General features: G+C 34.6%; 2 protein-coding genes across 2 annotated transcripts; both read right to left on the bottom strand.

Annotated features, from left to right (window-relative positions):
* Nucleotides 1-1763: 1763 nt before the first annotated feature.
* On the bottom strand, nt 1764-3537 carry LOC719896 (olfactory receptor 10R2-like). The gene is made up of 2 exons (XM_001114710.3): nt 3513-3537; nt 1764-2719 (listed from the first exon to the last, which is right to left on the bottom strand). The coding sequence occupies exons 1-2, from the start codon at nt 3535-3537 to the stop codon at nt 1764-1766; spliced, it is 981 nt and encodes a 326-aa protein (XP_001114710.3).
* A 9713-nt stretch (nt 3538-13250) lies between these two features.
* LOC719887 (olfactory receptor 10R2) lies at nt 13251-14252 on the bottom strand. Its single transcript, XM_001114694.5, has one exon. The coding sequence runs from the start codon at nt 14250-14252 to the stop codon at nt 13251-13253; it is 1002 nt and encodes a 333-aa protein (XP_001114694.4).
* Between the last annotated feature and the right edge of the window lie 12031 nt (nt 14253-26283).

Raw genomic sequence — 26283 nt, forward strand, 5'->3', positions numbered from 1 at the left:
AACATAATAATTTGTAAAAATAGAACTGTCAATCACATTCTCCCACAACACAAAACGAAACTAGAAATAAATAACAGAAGTTATTTAAATATCAGCACGAATATAACTATAATACATAAACACTCCATTCCTAAATAACATTTGGTCAATAAATGAGAAATATAAACCCACTGGAAGAAAAAAAAAGAACAGAAGAAAACAATGGCAATAACCAATGTTGTACTTGAAATGCCTTAATTATTTAACTATGAAAGTGAAATGAAGTAAAATGAAAATAAATAAAAATATTTAGGCCAAAAACTGGAAGAGGGAGATAAAAATAGGAACAGAGGTTATAGTTTTTAAATATAAGAAAACATTATTTGTGATTTGACACATTTTAATTTGAAAATCTAAATAAGGTTAACAGGAAAGAATACAGTTATATTATACCCCAGAAAAAAGAGGCTGCACATGAAATATGAACTTCAGTTTTATTCATTATTCTTTTACAAGAAAACTGATAATCTACAGCATAGCTAGAGAACTGCACCCAGGATAGTGAGGCATCTGAAATTCAGGTCACATAAGTTATGGAAAACGTTCAGATTGTCGTCATAACTGTCTCAAACATCTGAGAATCAGGACTCAACTTACCGTATGACACAAGAGATAGAATGTGTGAAAAGCAGAGGCAAACATCAGCTGAAATGAGAGGGAATAATAGTAAGAGCTGAGTGCGATGGGAACATACATTTTGTAAGGTCAATGATGCCCAGTCAGTGGAGAAGGGTTTACTTTACAGATACTGTTGAAGAAATTTCTGTACGGGTCAGAGATCGGACCAGATGATCATCAAAGTACTTCTCTCTCAAATCTTATATACTCACTTGATAAATTTGAAATTGAGTAGCTTCCTCTTCCTAATAAATTCAGTGTGGAAAGCCATGTAGATACCTTTAGCCTGAGATGGGACAGAATGGTTAAATATTATTTTCCATTCCATTATGTAGCATAACTTCTATGTTATGTAACATAACTTCTATGTCATGTAAGAAGTGGTTCAAAGGAGCAGTCAGAAAAGCCATTCCAAAATACCTGAAGAACTTGAAAGAAATAAAATCCTCTCAGTTATGCAAAACTTGCTTGATATGAGTTCTACATTGTATGTAGTTTCACATTTTGCACTGCTTTTACACTTTCTTTTATACCGTTTATAAGATACAAATAAAATCCCCACGACATAGAACAGGAAAATTACATTATCCCTACTTTCCATATATTAGAATTTAGACTCAGAGAAGAGTCAAAGCTTCAGTCATGACCTAACCAGTGTCCAGTTTTAAATCATCTAATTACCCATATGGTACAGTTTTCCCTGCCATGTCATACCACTAGATCTATGCCACCTTCAGGCCTGGACTCCTCATTTTAAGCTGGACATAACCTTAAACAGAGTACAATCAGACATTTTGGTCAAACAAGACAAATATAGGGCAAAAAATGATGGCTGCTAAGACCTTTTTGAGGACTTTAAATCCAGAGGAAGAACGGAAAGAGGAGGAGAGTTATACTCTATTGCCAGATATTTTGTAATCTCTCTTAATCACAATGACTCCAGGAAGAAAATATTGCTATCTCTGCTTTACATAGAACATGTAGGCCCCAAATGTCAAACAATCCAAGGCCCTCACAGTTAGATAAATAGACTAGATAATCTCATGATTTAAATAATCGTGACACAATTGGTCTAATGGTGTCCATAATGTTCAAAAGTACTCTGATTATAGTGTCTTAAGAGAAAATCCAGACTTTCCAATCAGTTTCCGAATAGCCAGCTGCACATCTTTGTTCCTGAGGCTGTATACCATGGGATTCAACAGTGGGGTGATGATGGTATAGGTTACTGTCACCAGCCTATCTTTGCCCGAAGTATATTTGGCTGAGGGTCGCAAGTAGACAAAGGAAGCACAACCATAATGGACAATGACTACAATGAGATGGGACGCACAGGTGGAGAAGGCTTTTTGTTTGCCTTCAGCTGATGGGATCTTCAGAATGGTGTGGACAATGAAGCCATAAGAAATGCAGATAAATATCAAGGGCACAATATAGCTGACAGCACAGGCAAGACGGATAACTGGTGAAATATCACAAAAGTAGTGGTTGACCTTGTTGGAGCCACAGAAAGGGAGGCTAAAGACCAAAGTTGTTCCCACCAGAGATATTAGGAAACCACTAATAATACAAGTTGCTACCAGTTGTCCACATACTCTCCAGCTCATGAGAACAGCATATTGCAAAGGCTGGCAGATGGCAGCATAACAATCATAACCCATCACTCCCAGAAGCAGACAGTTAGTGACAGCAAAACCAAGGAAGAAGAACATCTGGGTGGCACAACTCACAAAGGAGAGTGTCCTGAGTACAGAGAATAAGTTGATAAGCATCTTGGGCAGAATAACAATTGTGTAGAAGATTTCCGAGATAGAAAGAATACCTAGAAAGAAGTACATGGGTGTGTGGAGGCTGTGATCCAAATGAATGACCGAGATGATGATGATGTTTCCACTCAAGATAATCAAATAGAGGCAGAGAAAGACTGCAAAGAGGACAAGCTGCAATTCCCCAAGGCTGGAGAAGCCCAGCAGTAAGAACTCAGTGATAGAGGAGGAATTGGCCATAAAGAGTTGATCGCACAGAATAAAGTCAATATGATCAGGTCCAGAGATCTTTGGAACTTAAAATTCAGGAAGACTTACCCTTATAGAGTAGCTAAGCCAGTCTTGTTTGAATGAGAAACAACAAGCATGGGAGAGAAAAAAGAATTGTAAATTTAACCAGAAGTTCTTCTAAATTGATATGCATTCAAACTGCTATTTTTCTGCTGTTGATTTTAGCAGTGAATCTGGGGACAAATGTACACGTGAAGGGTACAGTTATTTGCTCAAAAAAGCCTATCTGTTAGGTCCCCTACTTGGAGACTGTCTTGCTCCTTCCTGCCCAGGACAAGAATCATCCCTTAGTGCAGTGTATCCAGACTGTATATGCTATTACTTATTAGTCACTCAGAAGCCATCCAGTTATCAGATCAACTGTCATGGTATCACCAAGCTTGTGCTCAAGTAACCTTTATTTTCCTTAATAATGGCTCCAAAGTGCAAGAGTAGTGATGCTGATGTAATGTTATTGTTGATCTATTTTATTATTAGTTATTGTTGTTAATATCCTGCTATGCCTAATTTATAAATTAAGCTTTATCATGGGCATGTATTATAGAAAAAATTCATAGTATATTTAGGGTTCAGTACTATTCAGTTTCAGACATCCACTGGAGTCTTGGAATATATTCCCTGCAGACTAGAGAGGATTCTTGTAATCTAATGTTATAAAATCCTTTATCTATATTAATTATTATTTTCAACGGTCACATTTTTATCCTGATGACTGATACATATGTCAATAAGGGATAGCATGAACAAGCAATAGCACCAATGTCTGATAATTCACTTTTCTACACCAGTTTTTAATACCTTCTCCATCTAGAGAAACATCCATTGATCTTTGTGTTACTTAAAGAGCACAGTTCCCTTTTACAACTAATTATATAACCAATTTTTATGCATTCATTTGTTACAAATAAATTGGTTTTGAACTATTGCTATTGTTTTAGGACTGGCTTTTTGATTACTCTAGGAACTCTTACAGGATTATAGAGCTGATTTCTCCTTACAGAAAAGACATGGCTAGAACCATTTAGTTTTGCTTCAGCATTCACTTGTTGCCCATTGTTTTATGTCCTATCCTTGATGTACCTGACTTGGAGGCCCAAAAGGCTGTCATTCCAAGGAACTGTCTCTAAATTTCTGAGCAAGTGGTCTCAGATACCTTCCTTAAGGCCTCCAACATATTTATCATTGCTGGTACTGAATTATATACATTTTAATCAAAACATCCTTATTCTGTTCTACCTCTTGCTAAATGTGTTCTTTTATCTAGATTCTGTATCTCAACAAATAGTTTCAAAATACTCTTAAGCCATCTAAGCTGTAAATTTCTAAGACATGTTTAAACTCACCATTTTTCTAATCCTCCACATTCAATCTATTTTTGTTCACTTTTAGGATTCATTCTTATATTTTGCAAGTAATTATACCTTGCCTGGACTACAGTGTTATAAGTGAACTGCCCAGATTCTCTCTTCCACTCTGAGTAACCCTCCATAATAGCAGCAGAATTCTTTCTATAGAATAAATCCTATCATATTACAAAACCAACTGACTCTTAATTATCTATAAAATATTCTAGGTCTTTCACACTTTTCCCAGTTTCACCTTTTCACTCATAAGTGCCATTATAGATTCCTTCATATGTACTTCAGCAGTAAGAATTTTTACACAACCAAGTCATTTTTCATACTACTCTCTATATCTGGAAATAGTCTCTGCTTTATACTTATTGTTTTTCTGCTTCTAATTTTGTGGTCTCCTTTTACTTTTCATTTAAAATGACTTTACTCATAGAATCCTTCCTACAGTTTCCCAATCATGCTGCACCGTTTTTTCTGGATTTCCTGAGTGATCACTAGAATCTTACTTGCTTTGCCACAAACTACTATTATAAGATTGTCTTTGACTCTACAAGCTGTAACTTACCACATAACAGAAACTGCAACTTGAACACATACAATGATGCCCAACATATACTAAGTGCTTCAAAACCTGTTGGAAAAAATCAATGACCAATGATATCACTTTATTCTCTAAATCATTTCAAAACTCTCAAGTAGATGATATTTGATTTCAGGGATTTTCAAAACTTGTTACCTTAATATTAATCTAGCCTGTAATATTAACACTCTGCTTCAACATTTTAGGATGAAGAATCTCTCTGACATTATTCTCTGAATGCAGAGCAAAAAATCCCGTTAAAAAGTTGCTATCTTATTTATCATTTCTGATTATCAAACAGTCTCCTCCATTATCTCACTAGCTAAACTTTTTATTTTAATTTTAGAAACACTTGATTTGGGGGCTTGAAGTCCTTTACAAATAACTAAATTGCTATCAATATTTGCTGTTTTGCTTAGGCAAATGTTTAATAAAATTTTGAAATGGGACTAGAACCAGGAGTTTTATTTTCTACCTCTATATATCTTTGAATGGCCTTATCTCTAAACTTTATAAATGAAGAATATACACCATGCATTTGACCAAAACAGAGTCCTCACTGACATTCTTCCTGATACATCATCTATGACTTTCCATTGTCCATATATCCTTTCTTGGAGTGTTTTCTCACTTACAGGCTCATCCCCAGTATTAATAGCGACAAAGTATGCAAAGAAAGTTGATGCACCTGAAAGAAAAGTAAGGTCATATTACTCAATATCTACTCTATAACTCCTACCCCATCAACCATCTGTTCTTTCAAACTCATCCTTGGAACCTATGTGGAAACTAATAGTGAAAAATAAAATTTGATATGGAAATCTTTGACTTTACTTAACTCAGTCTAGGATACTGCTTTAAATAACTGGTAAATAGGAGATAGTGACATGAGTTTGGAAGGGAAGACATCACAGGTTAAAAGAAAAGATTGGAAAAATGAGAAAGAGGGAAAAAAGTAAAGAAGAAAAATAGAGTAACTAGATCACCTTCTTAACAAGTAGAAATTGTGAATTGATATTTTCACATTATGCTGCTTAGTAACTCTTCATCTATAGGTAAAGTCAGAATTCCTTAAGCTGAGCATCTGATTCTCTGTCTCACGTACATCTACAATCTAATCCTCTAAGTTTTCATCACACGGGAATTGTACTGAAATACTTACAGTTTCCTTTATATGCCCTTGTGTCTCAAGATTCCACTGGGAGAGAGACAGAGAGAAAGAGAGAGAGAGAGAGAGAGAGAGAGAGAGAGAGAGAGAGAGAGAGAGAGATCTCAGCCTCCAAAATCATTTCCCCTTCATATGTGGCCCACTCATTCCTCACATTTTTAGAGTCATCAATTATTGAACTTTCTCCAATATGTCTACGGAGGGTAGGCTGTTCCCTTCTTAGTAATCTAAAGCTTGTCTAGTATGTCTTCATCAAAATACTCAACATGTTATACCTAATTTTTTTCCTATTGGTCTCTCAAATAGAATTAAGAGCCTCAAGGATAAATGCCTCATCTTATTCCCTTTGTATCTTCAACTTTATCCAATATTTAAATAAATGAGATATGGATACTTGATGCATAAATGTCTATTAATGAATTAGTAATAATTCCAATTAGTTTATTTTGTAGTAACTTGGTTTCCTTAAGAGGCCTCTTAAGTGAGAAACACTTCTGTGTTCCTCATACATTGTATGTTTACTGTAACTTTTTTATTCTTCCTTTCTAAGACTAATACTACCACCACCCTATGAAATAATCAAGACTTATCCTGGGTCTCTGCCTTTGTCTTGGCCTTGGTCTCAATTTTTATCCTCATTTTTTTCACTATTCAGCTTTTCTTTCTGTCATTTGGCCACAATTTTGATTTTTTATTACTAATAACTGGGGATAAACAGATCACTAGCTCCTGGAAAAACTCAACAATTTTTAAATTTGAAATACAAATAAATGACTGTCACTGGTCTTCTTAATAAAAAAATCAAGTTCTCTAAATAAAAATTAAAATTTACTTTTCTTTAAATCAGAGTTCTAGTGCCTTGTAACCTGCCAGTTTATTCATTCTCAGGCATCTCCTAGAAACTTCTATAAAGAGTTGCTAGGTGAAATTTGCCAAAATTGTCTTCCCTGTCATGATGTCTCAGGGTTCTGCTTCATCTTTCAGGAACTCCCAAGACCAAAATAAGAAAACAGCATTACTCCACAGAAAAATGTTACCTGTGCCTTTTCTCCATGGTTACTTTAGGTAATGCCTCAATGGGTGTCATCAATGGCCTTTCCTTTTTACATTAACCATGGTCTCAATGCCTTGGTTGGTAAGTGAGCTCACCACCTCCACAGGGAGTAATTAACACATTGTGCCCAATACGTGTCCATATTTTTTCTAATTAGTGTGTGGAACCATGATAATATGCTATGAGAATTCATTGGCCAAAGGAAAAGCCCTATTATTCATGGGAATTCGTTGACTTCCTCTTAGAAATTCTCTAAGGAGTCAGAGATGTGGAGGTTCTCCAGGTATCATTTGTTAAAATATACATCAATGAAACCATCTCTTTCAAATTTCCCTGTATAGTGCCTCTAGAGTTTCATTCTGAAGTTGAAGAAAAAGTATTCTTCATATTTTTATGCCTCTACATATTCCTATTTCTGAAAACTAGAAGAGAGGAAAATGTAAAGAATAGAGGACATAATATTAGAATGGCAGAATCTTTCAGATACATTAGAAACAGGTTTGCTTCTGGAATACAATGTGAATTTGGTAAATATTTCCTCAGTATATGAATATGAATACAGTTTGGATTATAGAGAAAAATGTGACAGTGACTTCATGTAGGTTTTCACAAAACCTGTCAGCTTTCTCCCCATTTCAGCTCATATATCGATTCTTTCTAACAGTGAGTCCATCCACTTGGGCTGGAAATGGGTCAAATGCTAGACACGCATGGAGGTCTCTCTTAGGTACTCATGAGAACTGCTCTTGTGTAAGTCACGTCCCGCATGTTCTCACTTATAAGTCAGAGCTGACAGTAAGAATACATGGACACAGTGAGGGGAATAACACATACTGGGGCCTTTGGTGTGGGGGTGGAGGAAGGGAGAGCATCAGAATAAATAGCTAATGCATCTGGGCTTAATACCTAGGTAATGAGTTGATGGGTGCAGCAAACCACTATGGCACATGTTTACCTATGTAACAAACCTGCACATCCTGCACATGGATCCCAGATCTTTCAATTAAATTAATTTTTTAAAAAAAGATGCTGCAGGGATGAGAAAGTAAGAGAAAAGCCCAAGTGATTAACCCAGATGGGAACTTTTGGTGGCTTCTTCCTTCCCCTGAATCCATAAAGGATGAGTGACTACTTGGACCAATAAATTATAATAAATGTAAGACTATATCCATTTATTAACCCTGGTCTCCAAAGTCTAGTAGCTGCTATTATGGTGAGTTGAATCATCCACTTTTGTACCCTGGCAACCATGTTTTGAGGAAGCCCAAGCAGCCCTTGGAGAATATGGAAAGATATGGAAAGAAACCAAGGCTCCTGGCCAATAGCCCCAGCTGAGCAAAGAGCCAGTAGCCAACATGAATAAAACAGGCACATGAGTGAGCAATCTTGAAGGTAAATCCTTCAGCCCCAGTTGAATCATTCAACCTGATGGCACAAAGAACAGATTCTAGCTGTCCCCACTGAGTCCTACCAAAATTATAGACTTGTGTGCAAAATAATTACGGCTCATTTAGGTAACTAAAGTTTTAGATAGTTGATTATGCAGCAGTAAATAATGAGAACAGAATTTGGTATCTAAAGGCAGGGTGCTGTTATAATCAACATTTAAAATATTTGGCATTAATTTTGCCAAAATTAATATATAATATTAATATAATAATTTTAATATAATTAATATATAAATATATTATATATAATATATATTAATATATTAATATATTATATATTATATATTAAATATATTATATATAATATATAAATATATTATATTAAATATATTAATTATATTAATATAATAATATAATTAATTTTGCCAAAATTAATATATAATATTAATATAATATTAATATATTAATATTATATTAATAAATAACCCATAAGGGCTTAAGAAGTATAAATAATCCATAAGGGCTTAAGAAGTCTCTTACTAAAAGGTGAAAGGATCATGAGGTAACTTTTGGTAAGGCTTTGAAGCACAGAGAGAAAAATGTTTGAAGGACAGAGAGGAAACTATTATTAGAGTTGGTAAAACATGGACACTTATTATCCATCGCTGGAAAGTTTGGCAGCAGGGCCACATGCTACAGCCTGGAAAATAGACTATTTAGTAATCTCATTGTCTTCCCGGGGAAATTTCTAGGAAGATTATAGAAAATACCAATCAATGACAAAATATGAAGAGAATAGAAAGTAGGATACTAGAGGAAGGGAAGAGTAGAAAAAGGGAAGGATAGGTGGAGATTTGCTAAAGGGATACAAAATTACACCTAGATAAAGGAATAAGTTACAGTGTTCTATACCACTGTAGGATGAATATAATTAAAAATAATATATAGATTCAAATTACCAGAAGGAGGGCGTTGAACATTTCCAACACAAAGAAATGATAAATGTTTGAGATGATGATATGCTAATTACTTTGATCTGATCCCTATACATTATTCATATCAAAATATTACTATGTACCTAAGGAATATGTGCAATTATTATTTGTCAATTAAAAAGCACATAATTTTTAAAAGTTTCTTAAGTTTCTGAGGATTTGGAGGAAACAGAAAGAAACAAAACTTGGGTTTGTGAATAAAGATGTTTCTCATGCACAGTCTCTCTCAACAAAGACTCTCAAGCACAAAAAGGCTTCAAGAAAGAAAGCAAATCCAAGGTACTATCAGGAAACCAATGCCTCAGGGTAAACATCTTAAGAATGTAGTTGTAATACCTTTTGTTAGAACTCAGAAATATTTTAAGCTATACCCAACAAGATTTATAAATATCCTAAGGACCTGAATCCTTAAACAATAAGTCTTTTTAATAATCTTAAGGGAATTGCCATACAACAGTTATTAATACTACTACCTCACAAGTGACCCATAATAAAGAAATGAATATGGATGTGACTTTTATTTAATGGAATTAATTTATAGATGGAAACATAAGAAACTCACCAAGTTTTAAAAAAGACATTCTATCAACTTGTGCTAAAGACTACAGCGCAAACAGTAATGAATAGAGCTTTGGACCCTCAACTTCTTCCATGGAGGTACCAGACTGAGAAATGACATGTCTGCAAATTATAGCTATGTCTTGTGGATAAAAAAGGATGATCAGAAAGTGGGGAAATGGCATCACAGGTTAGATCTAAGAGTCATGGAATTCATTCACAGAAAATAGGTCTGGCAACATGTGTCCAGATGAATTTGAGAATTTCTATGGACAAATGACTGTGATGTGTCTAATTTCCTCCTTTTTCAAAAGGGAATGTCCATTGCTATTATCCTGTGCCCATCACATCGTTGTCTTTTTGGGTGTCAGGGTGTCAGGAGCAGACAACCTGCTGGTATTATGCCTTAAAAGACTAGCAGCTTCCTCTTTCTGTTCCTTGGAACATTTAGTCTTTGAAACCAGTCATGATGGTGTGAGAAAGTTTATAGAACCCCATGGAAAGGGCCACATGGAGAGAAACTGACTCACAACCTATAGCCCTGACTCAGCTCTACTACAGATCAGCACCATTTTGCTAGCCGCGTAAATGAGCCCAATGGAAGTGGGTCCCTCAGTTCTAGTTGAGCAGCTCAGTTGACATTGTATGGAGTTGAGACAAGCCAATCATAAGCCCTCTCCCATTTAAGAGATTAATGAGCAAATTAAATTATCATTGTTATTGTTAATTACTGTTTTGGGGGACATAAATATTGCTACACTTTCATGTGTAGTTTCAGATGTTTTACTTAGCTATACCAAGCAGTCATTTATTCAACTAAAGTTAAGAGACATGTATAAGTTATCTTCTGAATGTCAGGGATATAGAAGACATTTAGGAGAAGTTAACATAATGGTATAGTAAATTACTTCCTTTCACATTGCTGATTGCCTATTAGAGAGAATAAGATATGTACATAATCAGCTCAATATGTCAGAGCTCAGTAGGAAGTATAAGTAAAGCTTACATTGCTATGGTGTTTTGAAGAATGGAAACCATCAATACTTCATGAAATAGGTGAAAATCAAAAAAAAATCTTTGATGGTGGACATTAGACAAAGAAGGAGATAATCTTTTCAAATAAGAAATTGTTTCTTAGGCGAGCACAGGACCATTCTCCATAGGACTCCACCGTATAAGCTGTAAGTAAAGGAATGTGGTGCACAGAATGGCAAATTTAGGTTTATCTTCTACTGCCTTTTTAATTAATGATGGCTATATATAGTACGATGATGGCAAACAAGGCCATTTTGTCAATGCAAGTTATTTTTCTGTAGTTTATTCTACTATTTATTATTACAATCCCTTTTAAACATAATTTTAACTCTTTCGTGTTTCTACTAATAATAAAAGGAATTCAAGAGACCTATACGCCAGGATAGTAGGAAACTAGAGTCTTAAAGTAAGATACAAAACAATTTTTTTAATCACATTCATGTCAGCAAGCTGCAGAAAATATTCTATATGTTAGTTTTGGACACAAAAATCAGCTACTTTTTATGAAAGTTGATCAAGATGTTAAGTGTAGTTTATTTTTGAAACTTCCTGCTTAAGTATCATTTCTTTTCACAGTATAGAATTTAGTTTTCCTATTGTATACATATTCTATATTTAAAAACCTCAAATGTTAGACCGCACAGTAGCTTCTCCTAAATTTTTAATGAATGTGACATAAAATAGCAATACTCTAGTTAATTGAATATGCTATCTTGAACAAGATAGTTTCTCTGTTTACTTTGTGGTAAATTTCTCTCAATGTGATATTAAAAAGGAAATTAAATCCATTAAAGAGATCTAGAAGACAGCAGCAGGGGTGTCTATTAGTCTATCCTGCTGTTATAATAAAACTACAAAGCATGTAAACTCTGTGGCATGATGATATAAATAATCTTTCAATCAGGTAAAAAAAGTTACAACAAATTGTTAAAAGTGAAAAAGAAAAGATAAAATGATGAAAGCAAATTTAAATGGATTATATGACTTTGGTCATGAACAAGTACTCCCATGAATTGGATTGAGGGATGGACTTTGTATACGATGTAAACCCCTTAGATTGTAAGCAAGTTTTTTTTTTTTTTTTCCTGTATATGTGCACGAGGAGAGTTTCATGTATTAGATACATAGCTTTCAACAGATTCTCAAAAAACCATGTGCTGCAAAATGTGATCTAGAGTGATTAAGGTAATTATTTACGGCTATACCACTGGTCAGGCCAACTATTTGACTCTGTATACAGAGAGTAATTTTATGAACTAAATATTTACCAATAAACACCATTATAACACCTTAATCTATAGGAAAAACAGGCAACAATGTCATAAAAGGCAGTTTTTCTTAGTTTCAGTTGAGGCACAAAAGCTGAGAGAATAGAATGTGTGAACTACTCTTTAAAAATAAACATCTTGAGAAAAAAGGAGAGGAAATATAATCTTTGGAGTAAGCTCTTGGATTTCTTAACGTTTTATCTATCCCCAAGAGTAGAAAACCGCTTCAAGATATTGATATATATCTGTTGGAGACAAAGGAACACAGTTGATTGGTATCTGAGCTCACCTGAGAAATCTAAATGTAGAAATCTGCAGTTATTGGCCTGAAATACCAGTACACAGAGAAAGATATCTGAACTTCAACTGACTGTGGGTAGCAAGGATTGTCAAAATTTTCTTTTGGATCACTTATTGACCATTTAGGAGAAATTCTCATTGGAGAATCACTTAAAAATAACATTTTGTCCAATAAGAACTTTGGAAAACATGGGACCCAGATGAATGTTGAAACCTCAGAATTAAGAGGAAAATTTACAAGCTGTCAGCTAGAGGCAGATTCAACCATATCACAAGAAATGTGGTAGAAGCTCCAAGTAAGGAATTATTTCAGCAGCCAGGAAAGCTCCCTGCATGAGAAACACTCAGTGTGCAACATCTGAAAGCACTATTGCCAGAACATGACAGTGACAATCAAGAAAGACGTTCCCTCCACCTATCCCTCCCCCCACAGTGTAATGCTTGAAGGACCAGTCACTGAAATAAGTAGAGAGAAAAGTGTTTGCTGAAAGAGCTAATACATAAGTCAACCTTCATTGCTACCAATGAAGGCTCCCCAATTCAAAAATCTACACCCAGAAAAGGCAGAAATTTTAGCTTTAAATTAAGTTTTAATTTTCAATTATCACAGTGAACTGGGCATTTAAATTTGAGGAGCTCCCTGAGATTCCATATGAGAAAATGAAAAACATTAGCCTGTGGATTAAATTTAAAGAAACTGTAAGGAGAAAAACATATTTTATGACATGCATCTTAAGGACTCCTATTATTTCAAAGAATTTTTTACAGTTATAATATGCATGTGATAAAAAGGCATTATTTATTGAGAAATCAAAAACGTAATAATATTTCAATTCTATAATTTTAGAGAACCTTTCTTGCCCAACACTTTTCTGATAGCAAGTTGGACATCCTTGTTTCTGAGGCTATAAACCACGGGGTTTAGTAATGGAGTGACAATAGTGTACGTCACCGTTACCAGCCTGTCTTTGTTGGACACATAGTTTGCCGTAGGCCTCAGGTAGATGAAGGAAGCACAGCCATAATGAACAATAATAACAGTGAGGTGAGAGGCACAGGTGGAAAACGCTTTCCGTCTGCCCTCAGCTGAGGGAATCTTCAGGATAGTCCTCAGAATACAGAGATAAGAAACACAGATGAACAGAAAGGGAACCACAAGTACAAGAACCCCACAAATGAATATCAAAAATTCATTAACATCTGTGTTGGTACAAGCCAGACGAATAACTGGTGAGATGTCACAGAAGTAATGATTGACCTTGTTGGCACTACAAAAAGGGAGGCTGAAAACTAAATTTACTACTGTAAGAGAGGCCAAGAAGCCTCCAATTGCACAGGCAGCTGCCAGCTTTCCACACACCTGCCAGCTCATAAGAATGGGGTAGTGCAGAGGGTGACAAATGGCAGCATAGCGATCATAACCCATTAGACCCAATAGCAGGCAGTTGGTAATGGCAAAACCAAGGAAGAAGAACATTTGAAGAGCACAACAGGTGAAGGAGATTATCCTGGCCACAGAAAGTAGATTGACGAGCATCTTGGGTAGAATGACAAAGGTGTAGAAGGTCTCAGATGTTGACAGAATGCCAAGGAAGAAGTACATGGGTGTGTGGAGGCTTTTATCCAGGTGGATGACGCTGATAATGGTGACATTGCCACTAAGAATGGCTAAATACAGAAAAAGAAAAACTACAAAGAGGGCCAGTTGAATTTCACCAAGGCTGGAAAAACCCAGTAACAGGAATTCAGTGACCATGGTGACGTTTTCTGCCAAGATCTGCAAAGAGGGAAAGAAGTAAAATATATTCAGGTATGTGAATATAAGAATTTGGGGCATGCAGTCCTTTGTTCCTTTCTGGAGGTGACAAAGAATAATCTTGCCTTTTACTAGCCTTTTCCAGTTCCTAGCTACCTCTCATGTTCATTGGTTCATGGTCCCCTTCTTCTATCTTCAAAGTCAACAAAGTTACATCTTTTCTCTGACTTTCTGATTCTCTCTCCCAATTTTAAGAACCCTTATGATTACTTTGGGCCCTCCAGAATAATACAGGATAATATCTCTATTTTACTGTCAGTTGACTTTCCTTCTGCAACCTTGATTCCTCTTGCTTGTATAATCTAACATATTCTCAGATTCTAGTGATTAAAACATATATATCTTTGGGAGCTCATTATTTGGCCTACTACAACAAGCAACAAACAATCTAAAAATGATATTAAGAAAACAATTCAATTCACAATATCATTTTTAAAAAGCTTAGATTTAACAAAAAAAAGTGTGAGACATATACAGAGATCTCTTTCAAACATTGTTGGGTTAAATTATAAAATATGTGACTAAGTGAAGAACACCCATGTTCATCAGTTTAAAGACATAATAAAATAAAGAGCAATTCTGACCAAACTGGTCTATGTAGTCAACATAATTCTTAACAAATCCCAGCAGGTCTTTCCTCTAAAGACTGATAAGATGATTATAAAATTTATATGAAAAGAAATCAGAATTGCCCAAATGTGTCTAGCTTAATCACTAAATAGAGGCATTCAGAGCATTGTGATCCATTTAATAGTCACCATTTTAGTCCTACTCTAGGATCTTTAAGTGTTTCTGGAACACATCCCAGCTCTCTGAAGATTGTTGATAGAAATAATTGTAAGTTGAGTATTTGCATTCTCAGGCTGATAACTTAGTAATGCCCAGTTATATTTGTAATCATAATTAAAATAACCATAAACACATTTTACAAAAGAAGATATTATATACCTGAACAGAGAGTTGGGAGACAGGTTCTGTTGAGCTCAATATAGATGGACTGAGTTAAGTTAGTATCACTTATTCCCCACTTTGAACAACAATAATGTAGACATTCAAGAAAAATAAGCAAAGAGATTGTGACTAATTATCTGTATTTATATGCAGAATAAGTATTTTCTAAAGTGACTAGAACTACCCTTATCACCTTTCTTCTTTCCTTACGCATCATCTTTATCTGTAGACACAGCATGCCTTAAATAAAACATGGTCCATTGTAGAGTTATTGAATTCTGACACATAAACTGCTTTTAGGAAAAACTTTGTGTATGGTTTATGAAAAAATGAAAATTGAGGTTTGAAACTTACAATAGTTTTTTTCTGTAGTAAAAAGTCAAAGCAATGCAGTATACTTTTGATTTTCTACTAACAGTTAATTAAATCTTAGTATAAGAGAAGACAAGAACACTTTTTAGTCAGGTAGAATCCCATTAAATAAAATTAGCTTATATGAAATTTACTCTAATTGCTGCATGTAAATCTCCCCTCAGGTTCTAACAAGTAGAAATAAGAATGTCTTCTCTCTGTCAATAGTTAATTTTGCTGTGCAGAAGCTCTAGTTTAATTAGCTCTCACTTCTGAATTTTTGTTTTTGCTGGAATTGCTTTTGGGAACTTAACTAAAAATTCCTTGCCAAGGCTGATATTGAGAATAGTATTCCCCAGGTTTTCATCTAGGATTTTTAGAGTTTGAGGTTTTACATCTAAATTTTTAATACACTTCAAGTTAATTTTTGCATATGGTGAAAGGTGAGGGTCCAGTTTCCCTCTTCTGCGGATGGCTAGCCAGCTATCCCTGCACCATTTATTGAATAGGGAGTCCTTTTTCTATTGTTTGCTTTTGTCAGCCTTGTTGTAGATCAGATGGTTGTAGGAGTGCAGCTTGCTTTCTAAGTTCTTTATTATGTTCTCTTGTCTATGTGTCTGTTTTTGCACCAGAACCATGCTGTTTGGGTTACTGTAACATTATAGTATAGTTTGAAGTTGGTTAGTATGATGCTTCTTTCTGGCTTTGTTCTTTTTGATTAGGTTTACTTGGGCTATTTGAGCCCTTTTTTGGTTTCATATGAATTTTATAATAGTTTTGCTAATTCTGATAAAATTACATCGGTAGTTTGATAGGAATAGCATTGAATCTATAAATTGCTTTGGACAGTATGGCCATTTTAACAATATTGATTATCCTAGCTCATGAGCATGGAATGTTTTTCCATTTATTTGTATCATCTCTGATTTCTTTGAGCAGTGTTTTATAGTTCTCCTTATAGAGACCTTTCTCCTCTTTTATTAGGTGCATTTCTAGATATTTTATTTTCTTTATGGTTATTGAAATATAATTGTGTTCTTGATTTGACCCTCAGTCTGGATATTATTGATTTACAGAAATGCTACTGATTTTTTAGGTTGATTTTGTATCCTAAAATTTTCCTAATGTCATTTATCAGTTCTAGGAGCCTTTTGGCAGAGTCTTTAAATTAGTTTTCTGGATATGGAATAATATCAACAATGGAGACAAATAGTTGGACATTTTCTTCCTATTTGGATGCCTTTTCTTTCTTTCTCTTGCCTTGAACAGAGAGTGGTAAGAATGGGTATCCTTGTGTTGTTTCAGTTCTCAAAAATAGTTCCAAGATTTGCTTATTGAATATGGTGTTGGCTGTGGACTTGTCATAGATGACTCTTATTATTTTGATATATGTTCCTCAAAGCCTAGTCTGTTGAGGGTTTTTATCAAGAAGGGATGTTAGATTTTATTGAAAACTTTCTGCATCTATTGAGATGAGCATATGAATTTCATTTCTAATTGTTTATGTCATAAATTACATTTATTGATTTTCATATATTGAACCAGACAACTGACAGAATAGGAGAAAATATTCAAACTACGCATCAGACAAAGGCCTAATATTCAGAATCTTTAAGAAACTTAAACAAGTCAAGCAAAAAACAATAACCCCCATTTTAAAATGTGCAAAGGATATGAACAGACAGATCTCAAAATAAGACATACAAGCAGCCATGAAGCTCATGAAAAATTCTCATCATCAATAATCATCAGAGAAATGTAAATCATAACCACAATGAGATACCATTTCACACCAGTCAGAATGCTACGAAATAAAAGACTTGTATCTATACATTGAAATGATCCCTCACCCTTTCATCTTATTCATATTCATGACTATCCAAGTGCTCATAAACATTGATCGAAAACAGTAAAGACTAAAACATATCTTACACATTTATCCTACATATTTAAAGAAGTATTAATTAAAACATTAATTTTTTAAGTTTAATTATTTTATTTTATTTTTTGAGATGGAGTCTTGCTCTGTCACCCAGGCTGGAGTGCAGTGGCATGATCTCAGCTCACTGCAGACTCCGCCTCCCAGGTTCAAGCAATTCTCCTGCCTCAGCCCCCAGAGTAGCTGGGACTACAGGGACCCACCACCACGCCCAGCTAATTTTTTGTATTTTTAGTAGATACGGGGTTTCACCATGTTAGCCAGGATGGTCTCGATCTCCTGACCTCATGATCTGCCCACCTCGGCCTCCCAAAGTGCTGGGATTACAGGCGTGAGCCACCGCGCATAGCCTACTTAAATTTTTTAATTTAAATTTTTTTTTCAATGTAGCAAACATATCTGTGCATTTGAGCAAAACCATTGATCAGTAACAATAAAAATAAAATCATATGAAAATCATATTTTTGAAAACTCTTCCATATAATAATTTGAAAATACTATTAAACAAGTGTTGGGTCAAAGGGAAAATACAATCTAAAATAAAATAAGTTCTAGAAAAATAATGTCAGCTCTATATATTAGACTATATGGGTTAAATTTAAAGCAGTTATCAGAAGAAAGTTTATACCTTAATTCTTTACCTAAACAAAAATTTAATGATTTTTAAAGTGTAAAATATCTCAATGCCATCTAAACTGTTTCTGACATATAATAGTAACTTACTAAATACATCTTTAATACAATTTAAATATCAGTTCAAATTTTCAACACATATATTCAAAATTTATATGTTAATAAGATACAAAAAATACAAAAAAATGTAAAGGATTAGGAAACATTGTATTACTGGACAGAAAATTTGAAAAGCTAAACTTAAACAATAATGAAATATCATCAAGGAGTATTAAGCAAAAATGTGTATAAAATAAAAAATTTATTTACAAAAAAGGCACAATTAGAAATAATAGCAAACAACAAATGGAAAACTACCAAAAATATTCTTCAAATGTTAATATTAATAAAAAGTTTATTATAAGTCAATGGAGAAAATAACAAACTTTGAAGAAGAAAGCAGATATAAGCATACAGTTTATAAAACAGAAATAGAATGCATCAAACAAAAAAAAATTTATGTTAAAAACATATTTTAACTTGAAGTGTATTTCAAATAAAGTAGAGACTCATCAAATTAGCTGTGGTGGTGGTATATGACTAGTAACATAAAATTTACTAATAACATTATAATTTGGTTTTGTTTATGCCAAGAAATTTAGCAAAATATGTCAACATCCTTGAATATATTTATCTAATTTGTTCCAATATTCTATTTCTTAAAAGTTGCCCATAGAGATTTATATGTAAAAATGTATTTTTAATAAGGAAAAATTGAAAATCATATCACAAACTAATACTATTTGTTTTAAGAAAGGCAGTATCATTTTATATTGAATGATAGTATGGAATCTAGAGGAAGGTAACTTGGCTTTGGGTCCCAGTTCATCCACTGGGTGACTGTAACCTTAGATGATTTATTTAACCTCACTATATTGTAGTTGTCTCACCTATGAAACAGGCTGTGATTAATATTAAATGTATTAATTTGTGTAAAGTGCTGAGAACAGCACCTGCTACGTAAGAAGTGCTCTATTTCGTGGTGTTATTTTCTTTACTATTATTCTTTTTTTTACTGGTCCCTTTCTCTTATAGATAAATATGTTTTAAGACAGTAATTTTGAAACTTGATGTTTATTACATCACTGAGTTTATAGAATCAAATTAGTGGTCAACCCCAGCAGTTTTTAAATTTAAATGGAGAGCAGATATAAGAAGAGAAGATTAGGATAAAGCATGCCCAATCTGAATAGCCCTTATTTAAAGCGAATATTTTATTTCAATTTATGTATATGCACATGCATACTAGGTGTCAATTAAACTATATTTGTACTTTTTCTTGCAGACAGAACTATGAAAACGGAATACACACTCAATGGGCTAACCAACTGATTCATAACATCTTTATTGGAGAATGAACTTTCTTTTCTCTCCAGGCCCCCTGTAACCCATATCTGGTGTTTTCTATATGACTGATTCCTCTCTAGAGCCAGAACTATGGAATCTGAAGAGAATCTTTATTTCTTAAAAATGAATAAATATCTTATGACACTTTATTTTTGTTTGCCTTTCCTCTCTTGTATCCAGCCTGAAGGGAGAAATTAGAAGAAACAAATTTATTCAAAGTAAGAAGCTATAGGGTATTGTTTTGTTTCATTTTATGTTTCATTTTTACCTCCACCCCTGTTGACTTGGGAAGGGCAATTGGAGGAGATTATTTTCCAGAGTGATTTGGGCAGCAGAGATAGAGGGGCCTGAGAATGGGAGGCATGGCATTGCGAACACGGAGAACAGCTGGGAGAAGATGGGAGAGGATAGGAGAATAAATGGTAAGGTGGGTGTTGAAACAGTTCAACTCAGAAGAAGAGGCAATCACAGAGACATTTAAATTTACATTTAACCAAGTACCTTCTTACTCAGCACCCTATAATAATCCCTGCAAACATTGTAAAATTCCAATTTTCTTAAAAGAAAGAAAAAGAAAAGAAAGAAAGAAAGAAAGAAAGAAAGAAAGAAAGAAAGAAAGAAAGAAAGAAAGAAAGAGAAAGAAGAAAAGGAAGAGAGAAATAAAGACAGAAAGATGAAAGAAAGAAAGAAAGAAAGAAAGAAAGAGAAAGAAAGAAAGAAAGAAAGAAAGAAAGAAAGAAAGAAAGAAAGAAAGAAAGAAAGAAAGAAAGAAAGAGAAAGAAAAAAGAAGGAAGGAAGGAAAAAGAAAGGGAGGGAAAGGGAAGGAAAGAAAGGGAGGGAAAGGGAAGGAAAGAAAGGGAGGGAAAAGGAAGGAAAAAAGAGAGAGAAAGGGAAGGAAAGAAAGGGAAGAAAAAGGGAAGGAAAGACAAGGAAAAAGGCTGTTAGATCTCTCACAACACTGCAAACATTTATTCCAGTTCCCAGATTTTATCCCAATGTTTTAATCATGTGGAACTTCATAGTTTACTAAACATGCAAAGAGCCATGTCTTATAACAATAATGGCTTTTCCTGTATTAGGGCAGATCCTCTAATTTTTCAAATCACTTCCCTGTAAGTCAGGAAGTTTCCAAGCACTATTTCAATTTAAAAACTATTTATCGTATACATTACTAAACCTGAGACACCTTATTTGATGTTTGAGATACAACAGTGAACAAAGCAAAAGCAAAGATCTTTACCCTTGTGAAACATACATTCTTGGACTTCTTACATTTTAGATCATTCTATATAATGCTCATTCTTACCTGGTACAATTTAAGCTCTTAGAAGTCAAAGACTATGTTGTTCATTTGACAAAAGTTTCTGTTCTGTGCACCAAATATTTATATACATCTCTCTAACCACATCAGCATCAGAGTTTCTAGCAAGAACAAATTCAAAATCTGACAAAATTGTAATTAAACAAATTAATACCTAAATAAATCATTGCAACTAATTTGTAGGTATTTTTCATTTAGTTGGTAAAGATACTTCCAGTGAGTGATCAAGGAAGCTAGATAAAAATTTGTGTTATGAAGAAACACTAGAGATGGAATTCACCTTCTTATTTCAGCATTTTCTTTGAGCAAATAAATTAATGCTCCTGAATCTTAGTTTTCTTTTCTGTAATATGGGATATTATGAAGATGAATGGACAGCATAAGTTAAAAATGTGGCCCAGAATTATAAGAAGCCATAATTAAGTATTTCCTTCCTTTCTTCCTTCATTCCTTCTTAAGACTGGTGCTGGGAATAGCCTTTTTGACCATTTTGCAATATCTCTAATGTTCTTTTTTCTTGACCTTAAGACCTCAACCTGAGCATTATTTTGTCTCCCCTTCCAGCTACTTTTCCTATTACCACCTTCCAATCCTTTGCTGTCATGTATTTGTAGACTGCAATTCGAAGAAAATCTCAACAATTTCTGAATTAAATAGAAGATAAAAGGCATAACTAGCTAACATCTTTGAAATGACATAAATATGTCCTATGATTTTAGATAATTTAATTTCTGTAAGCCATCTATGGAATAAAGACCAAATCTCCAATATGAAAGAGTTTCATGTTCTTTAAAATATGAATCCTGGGGTACAGAGGAATGCAGTTGCCCTATATCTTAATCATGGCCCAGGCCCTTTAAGGAAAAGTCTAAGTAATTCACCAAAACTAGCATGTTCCCAGTATATTACACATCTTCCTGCTAGTCTCTTAAAATTTTTCAACACAGCAACAAATGACTTACTACTTTGCTTCCCAGAACAGTGGTCATTGTGCCTCTCCTCTATGGGCTGGATCAGCTTACAGCCCTAATGAGTATAATTAATGGACTTTTTTTCTGGTTCACATTAGCATCAATGCCTGCTTGGTAGTTTTACTATCTAGCACCTTAGGGAGCCGTGGCCACATTGCTTCTGACACATTCTGCCCTCCCTCAATTAGCAACTATGATCCAAAGGGAAAATGCTCCTCAAGGCTTTTTTGCCAAATAGATAAATTACACAACAGACTCAGGAAAGTAGTTGGTTTCCTATTTTATATTCTTTGGTGAAGTGACTCATTAAAAATCTAGAAGCTACTGGAAACACAATCAGCAGAAAAACCTCCCATGGGCTTCCTCCTATAGTTCCTGATTTTTGCCCTTTGACTGGAGACAAGAATGTTCACTCCTTAAGCCTCTATTTCAAGGGAAGGAATATATTTTGAGACACCGCAGAGCAATGAACTGACAGGCGCTTGTAGATCCAGCAGTGACAGCAGCAAGGAGCAAATCTGGGAGATGCCGCAGAGTGTGGAGGAACTCAGTCATAGTGCCCAGAGACGGCATTGATGTATTTATTTATTACAAAGTTTAGTTTCAGTCATGAACCGTGTTATGTTTAGGAGATCTGAGTTCAAATAATTGGTAGTTTTTACCTTAAGAAATTCACCTTCCTGCCAGGCCCAATAGCTCACGCCTCTAATCCCAGCAGTTTGAGAGGCCAAGGCAGGCGGGTCACCTGAGGTCAGGAGTTCGAGACCAGCCAGGCCAACATGGTGAAACCCCATCTCTACTAAAAATACAAAAATTAGCTGGGCGTGGTGGCGGGTGCCTGTAATCCCAGCTACTCAGGAGGCTGAGGTGGGAGAATTGCTTGAACCTGGGAGACGGAGGTTGCAGTGAGCTGAGATTGCTCTATTGCACTCCAGCCTGGGTAATAGAGTGAGAGTCCATCTCAAAAGAAAAAAAAGATAAAAAAACAGAAAAAAGAAAAAAATTAACTCCCAGAGGAGGAAACATGGAAAGCAGTGACTGCTGCACATTTCCATGGGGCATTAAGAGAGATGTACATATGTCACTGTAAATAAATATGGAACATAAATATAAATTGGATTATGGAGGCCAATAACTACTTAGAGGTGGTTATGCTTGAGTGAAGTTTTGAAATCTGAGTAGTGGGTAGACAAATAATAAGAAATCATAAATTTTGGGAAAATGCATGTAAAGGTAAAGAGGCATGAAACAATGTATTTTATTGGAACAACAAGTACTTTGGTAAAATTTTTAACAAAGAGTTAAAATGTACCTTCAAATCTGTTAGGAACTATTGAAAGTTTTATAACCTGAGACATTATTTAATTAGATTTTTATTTTAGAAAGATGATGATGAAAATGATAATAAAAATCAACATTAAAATAGCACTCAGTATATGCCAGACAACTGTTGTTAAGTGTTTAACACATATTTTCTAATTTAACCATCACAACAACCCTAAGACTTCCCTGGCAGCAGTGTGAAGAATGGATTGGGGACCACAGGACTTGCAGTTTTTGCCGTAATCCAGAGAAGACAGGTAAAAATAGAAAAGGAATGTGATTGAGGAACTTTTAGCCAGTGGAATCTATAGGACACAATTGATGGTATGAGGATTAAAAAACAAAGTGGTGAAGACGACTTCCATGTGCTTGGCTTGGTTGCTAGGAAGGATGGAGTTAATATGCACCAAGATAAGGCAAGAAGTTGGCAGCGCAAGATTGGGGGGGCATAAAATTGCAGGACAGTCATGGCCATTCATAAAACAGATATTTCTGTTATGCCAAGCACCATACAAGGAACTGGGTCACAACTGGTTATGTGTCTAATGCATAAACCCATGTTGTCAGTAAATTCAAATTCATTCCAGAGAGAAAGCAGAAAAAGCATTTATGCTCCAAAAGCTCAGGTAATCGAAGTCAAAATAGACAAATGGAATTACATCAAACCAAAAAACTTCTGCACAGAAAAAGTAACAATCAAAAGAATAAAGAGACAGTCTATGTAACGAGAGAAAATATTTGCAAACCATATATCTGATAATGGGTTAACATTCACAATATGTAAAGAACTTTAAAAACTCAATAGTAAAATAACAAATAACCCAATTAGAAATGGGCAAAAAATCTGAATAGACATTTCCCAAGACATATAAATGGACAGTAGGTAGATGAAAAAATGCTCAACCCCACTCTTCATCACAAAATGCATATTAAAACCACAATGATATACCACCTCACACCTGTTAGAATGGCTATTATCAAAAAGACAAAAGATGTAAAGTGTTAGGGAGGATCTGGAGAAAAGGGAACCCCTACACACTGTTGACAGTTGTAAATTAGGACAGCCATTATGGAAATCAGTAAGGCGGTTCCTCAAAAAACTGAAAATAGAACTACCATATGATCTTGTAATTCCACTACTTGATGTATATCGATATAAAATCAGAATGTCAAAGAGACATCTGCACTCCCATGTTTATGTAGCATTATTCACAATAGTCAAGGCGTGGAATCAACCTAAGAGTCTATTAATGAACAAATGTATTAGGCTGGTGCAAAAGTTATTGCAGTTTTTGCCATTAAAAGTAATGAAAAAAAAACAATTACTTTTGCATCAACCTAATATAAGTAAATGTGGTATACATACCCAATAAAATATTATTCTGCCCTGTAAAGAAAGAAGTCCTGTTTGCAATGACATGGATGAACCTGGATGATAGTACGCTAAGTGAAATAAACCAGGCACAGAAATACAAACACCATATGATCTCACACATATGTGGAATCTAAAAAACTCATAAAAGCAGAGAGAAGAATGTTGGTTACCACAGGTTGAAATCGGGTGAGCGGTTGAGGGGAGAGTTTTGAAGATGTTTGTCAAAGGGTACAAAATTTCAGTTAGACAAGAGAAATAATTTTAAAAGCTGTATTGCATATCATGGTGACTATAGTTAATACTAATGTATTATATACTTGAAAATTGCTAACAGTAGATTGTAAGTGTTCTCACCACAAACAAGTACATAAGCTAAAGGTATGTGTTAATTAACTTTATTTAGCCATTCTACAATACCTATGTATATCAAAATATCATGTTGTACACCATAAATATATATAATTTTACTTGTCAATTAAAAAGCATTTTTAAAACAGGATTTGTACAGGGCTTCTTTGCTTGTCTCCAACTCATCCAGTTCTTGCTTCAGGGGTTTTGTACACGTTGTTTCTTCTGTCTGAAAGGATATCCCATTTACCTGATGACTTTACTCACCCTTCAGGTTACATGCAGGCTAACTGTCAGTTTCTCTGGGAAACCAACCCTATACCATTCAATCTAAATTAGGTTTATCTTAGTATTCTCTACTTTATCCCCTGCATGCACTTTTTCTTCAGGGAATCAACTTAAACTGGTAAAGTATTTTCCTCATTTTTCTGTTTACTGGAACTATCCTGAACCAGACAATAAGGTCTATGAGGGCAGATACCACATTTATTGTGTTCATCACATTTATTTGTGTTGAAACAAGCAAATAATTGGTTAGCTTCAGAGTGCACAAGAAGGCATATAGAAAATGAAGAATAACAAAACTAGAAATGATAATACTGAAGAGGTAGGCAGAAACTAGATGATATATGCATGACTACGAAGGACTTATCTTGTATGGCAAAGGGAGTCACTGGAGGGTTTTCCATGGGTTTTCTGGTCGTTCTAGGACTCTAGCCTTCTATTAATATTAACTCAAGCCCTTTGCCTGGAATTACTTGAGATATTCCAGCACATAGGCAATGCTAGTAGCTTCCTTGAAGAGAGTAAATTAGTATGGTGTTTCAGGAACCAATGTGGGGGCTAAGACAAACTAGTATGTGAAGGACACACAAGTGTATCAGGAGGAGAACCATAAAGTGGAACAAAGGAAGAACAAAACAACTCCAAGTAAAGGCAAAGATATTTCAATATGTAGGTTCAGGAACTGAATCGGGAACAAAAAGGACCACCAAGATTTGTAGCAGAATGTGTGGGACCAAAGTTTTCTGTTGTCTTTAGGAAAAGAAAAGTATGGATAGATGGATTTCCTGCTTTTTTCCTTTTTCTCTTTTTTGGATACATCTTTTCTTTCCTGATGTATCCAGGCTGTCTACTTCGAAACATAGCTCTCATCAGTTCGGATGCATCTTTGCTCTCATATTAGTGTTTTAAATTAACAATATTTAAAGCAGTAAAATATAATTAAATTTGTTATGGAACTGAGTGCTCTGTTCCCATATGTGATTAGTCTTGTTAAAGTATCATGGACTGTAGAAAGCCAGACTGTCTTAACTTCTGTGAGCCTCATTCCTCTCATATGTAAAATGTTCTTATGTTACAGTGTAGTTGAATAATTAAATGAAAAAAAAAAGTGTAAAAGCACACAATTTGCCTGGCATGTACCAAGCATTAGCAGTTTAAAAAATGGCTCT

This window comes from Macaca mulatta, chromosome 1 (genome assembly GCF_049350105.2).
Source record: "Macaca mulatta isolate MMU2019108-1 chromosome 1, T2T-MMU8v2.0, whole genome shotgun sequence".
Classification (NCBI taxonomy): Eukaryota; Metazoa; Chordata; class Mammalia; order Primates; family Cercopithecidae; genus Macaca; species Macaca mulatta.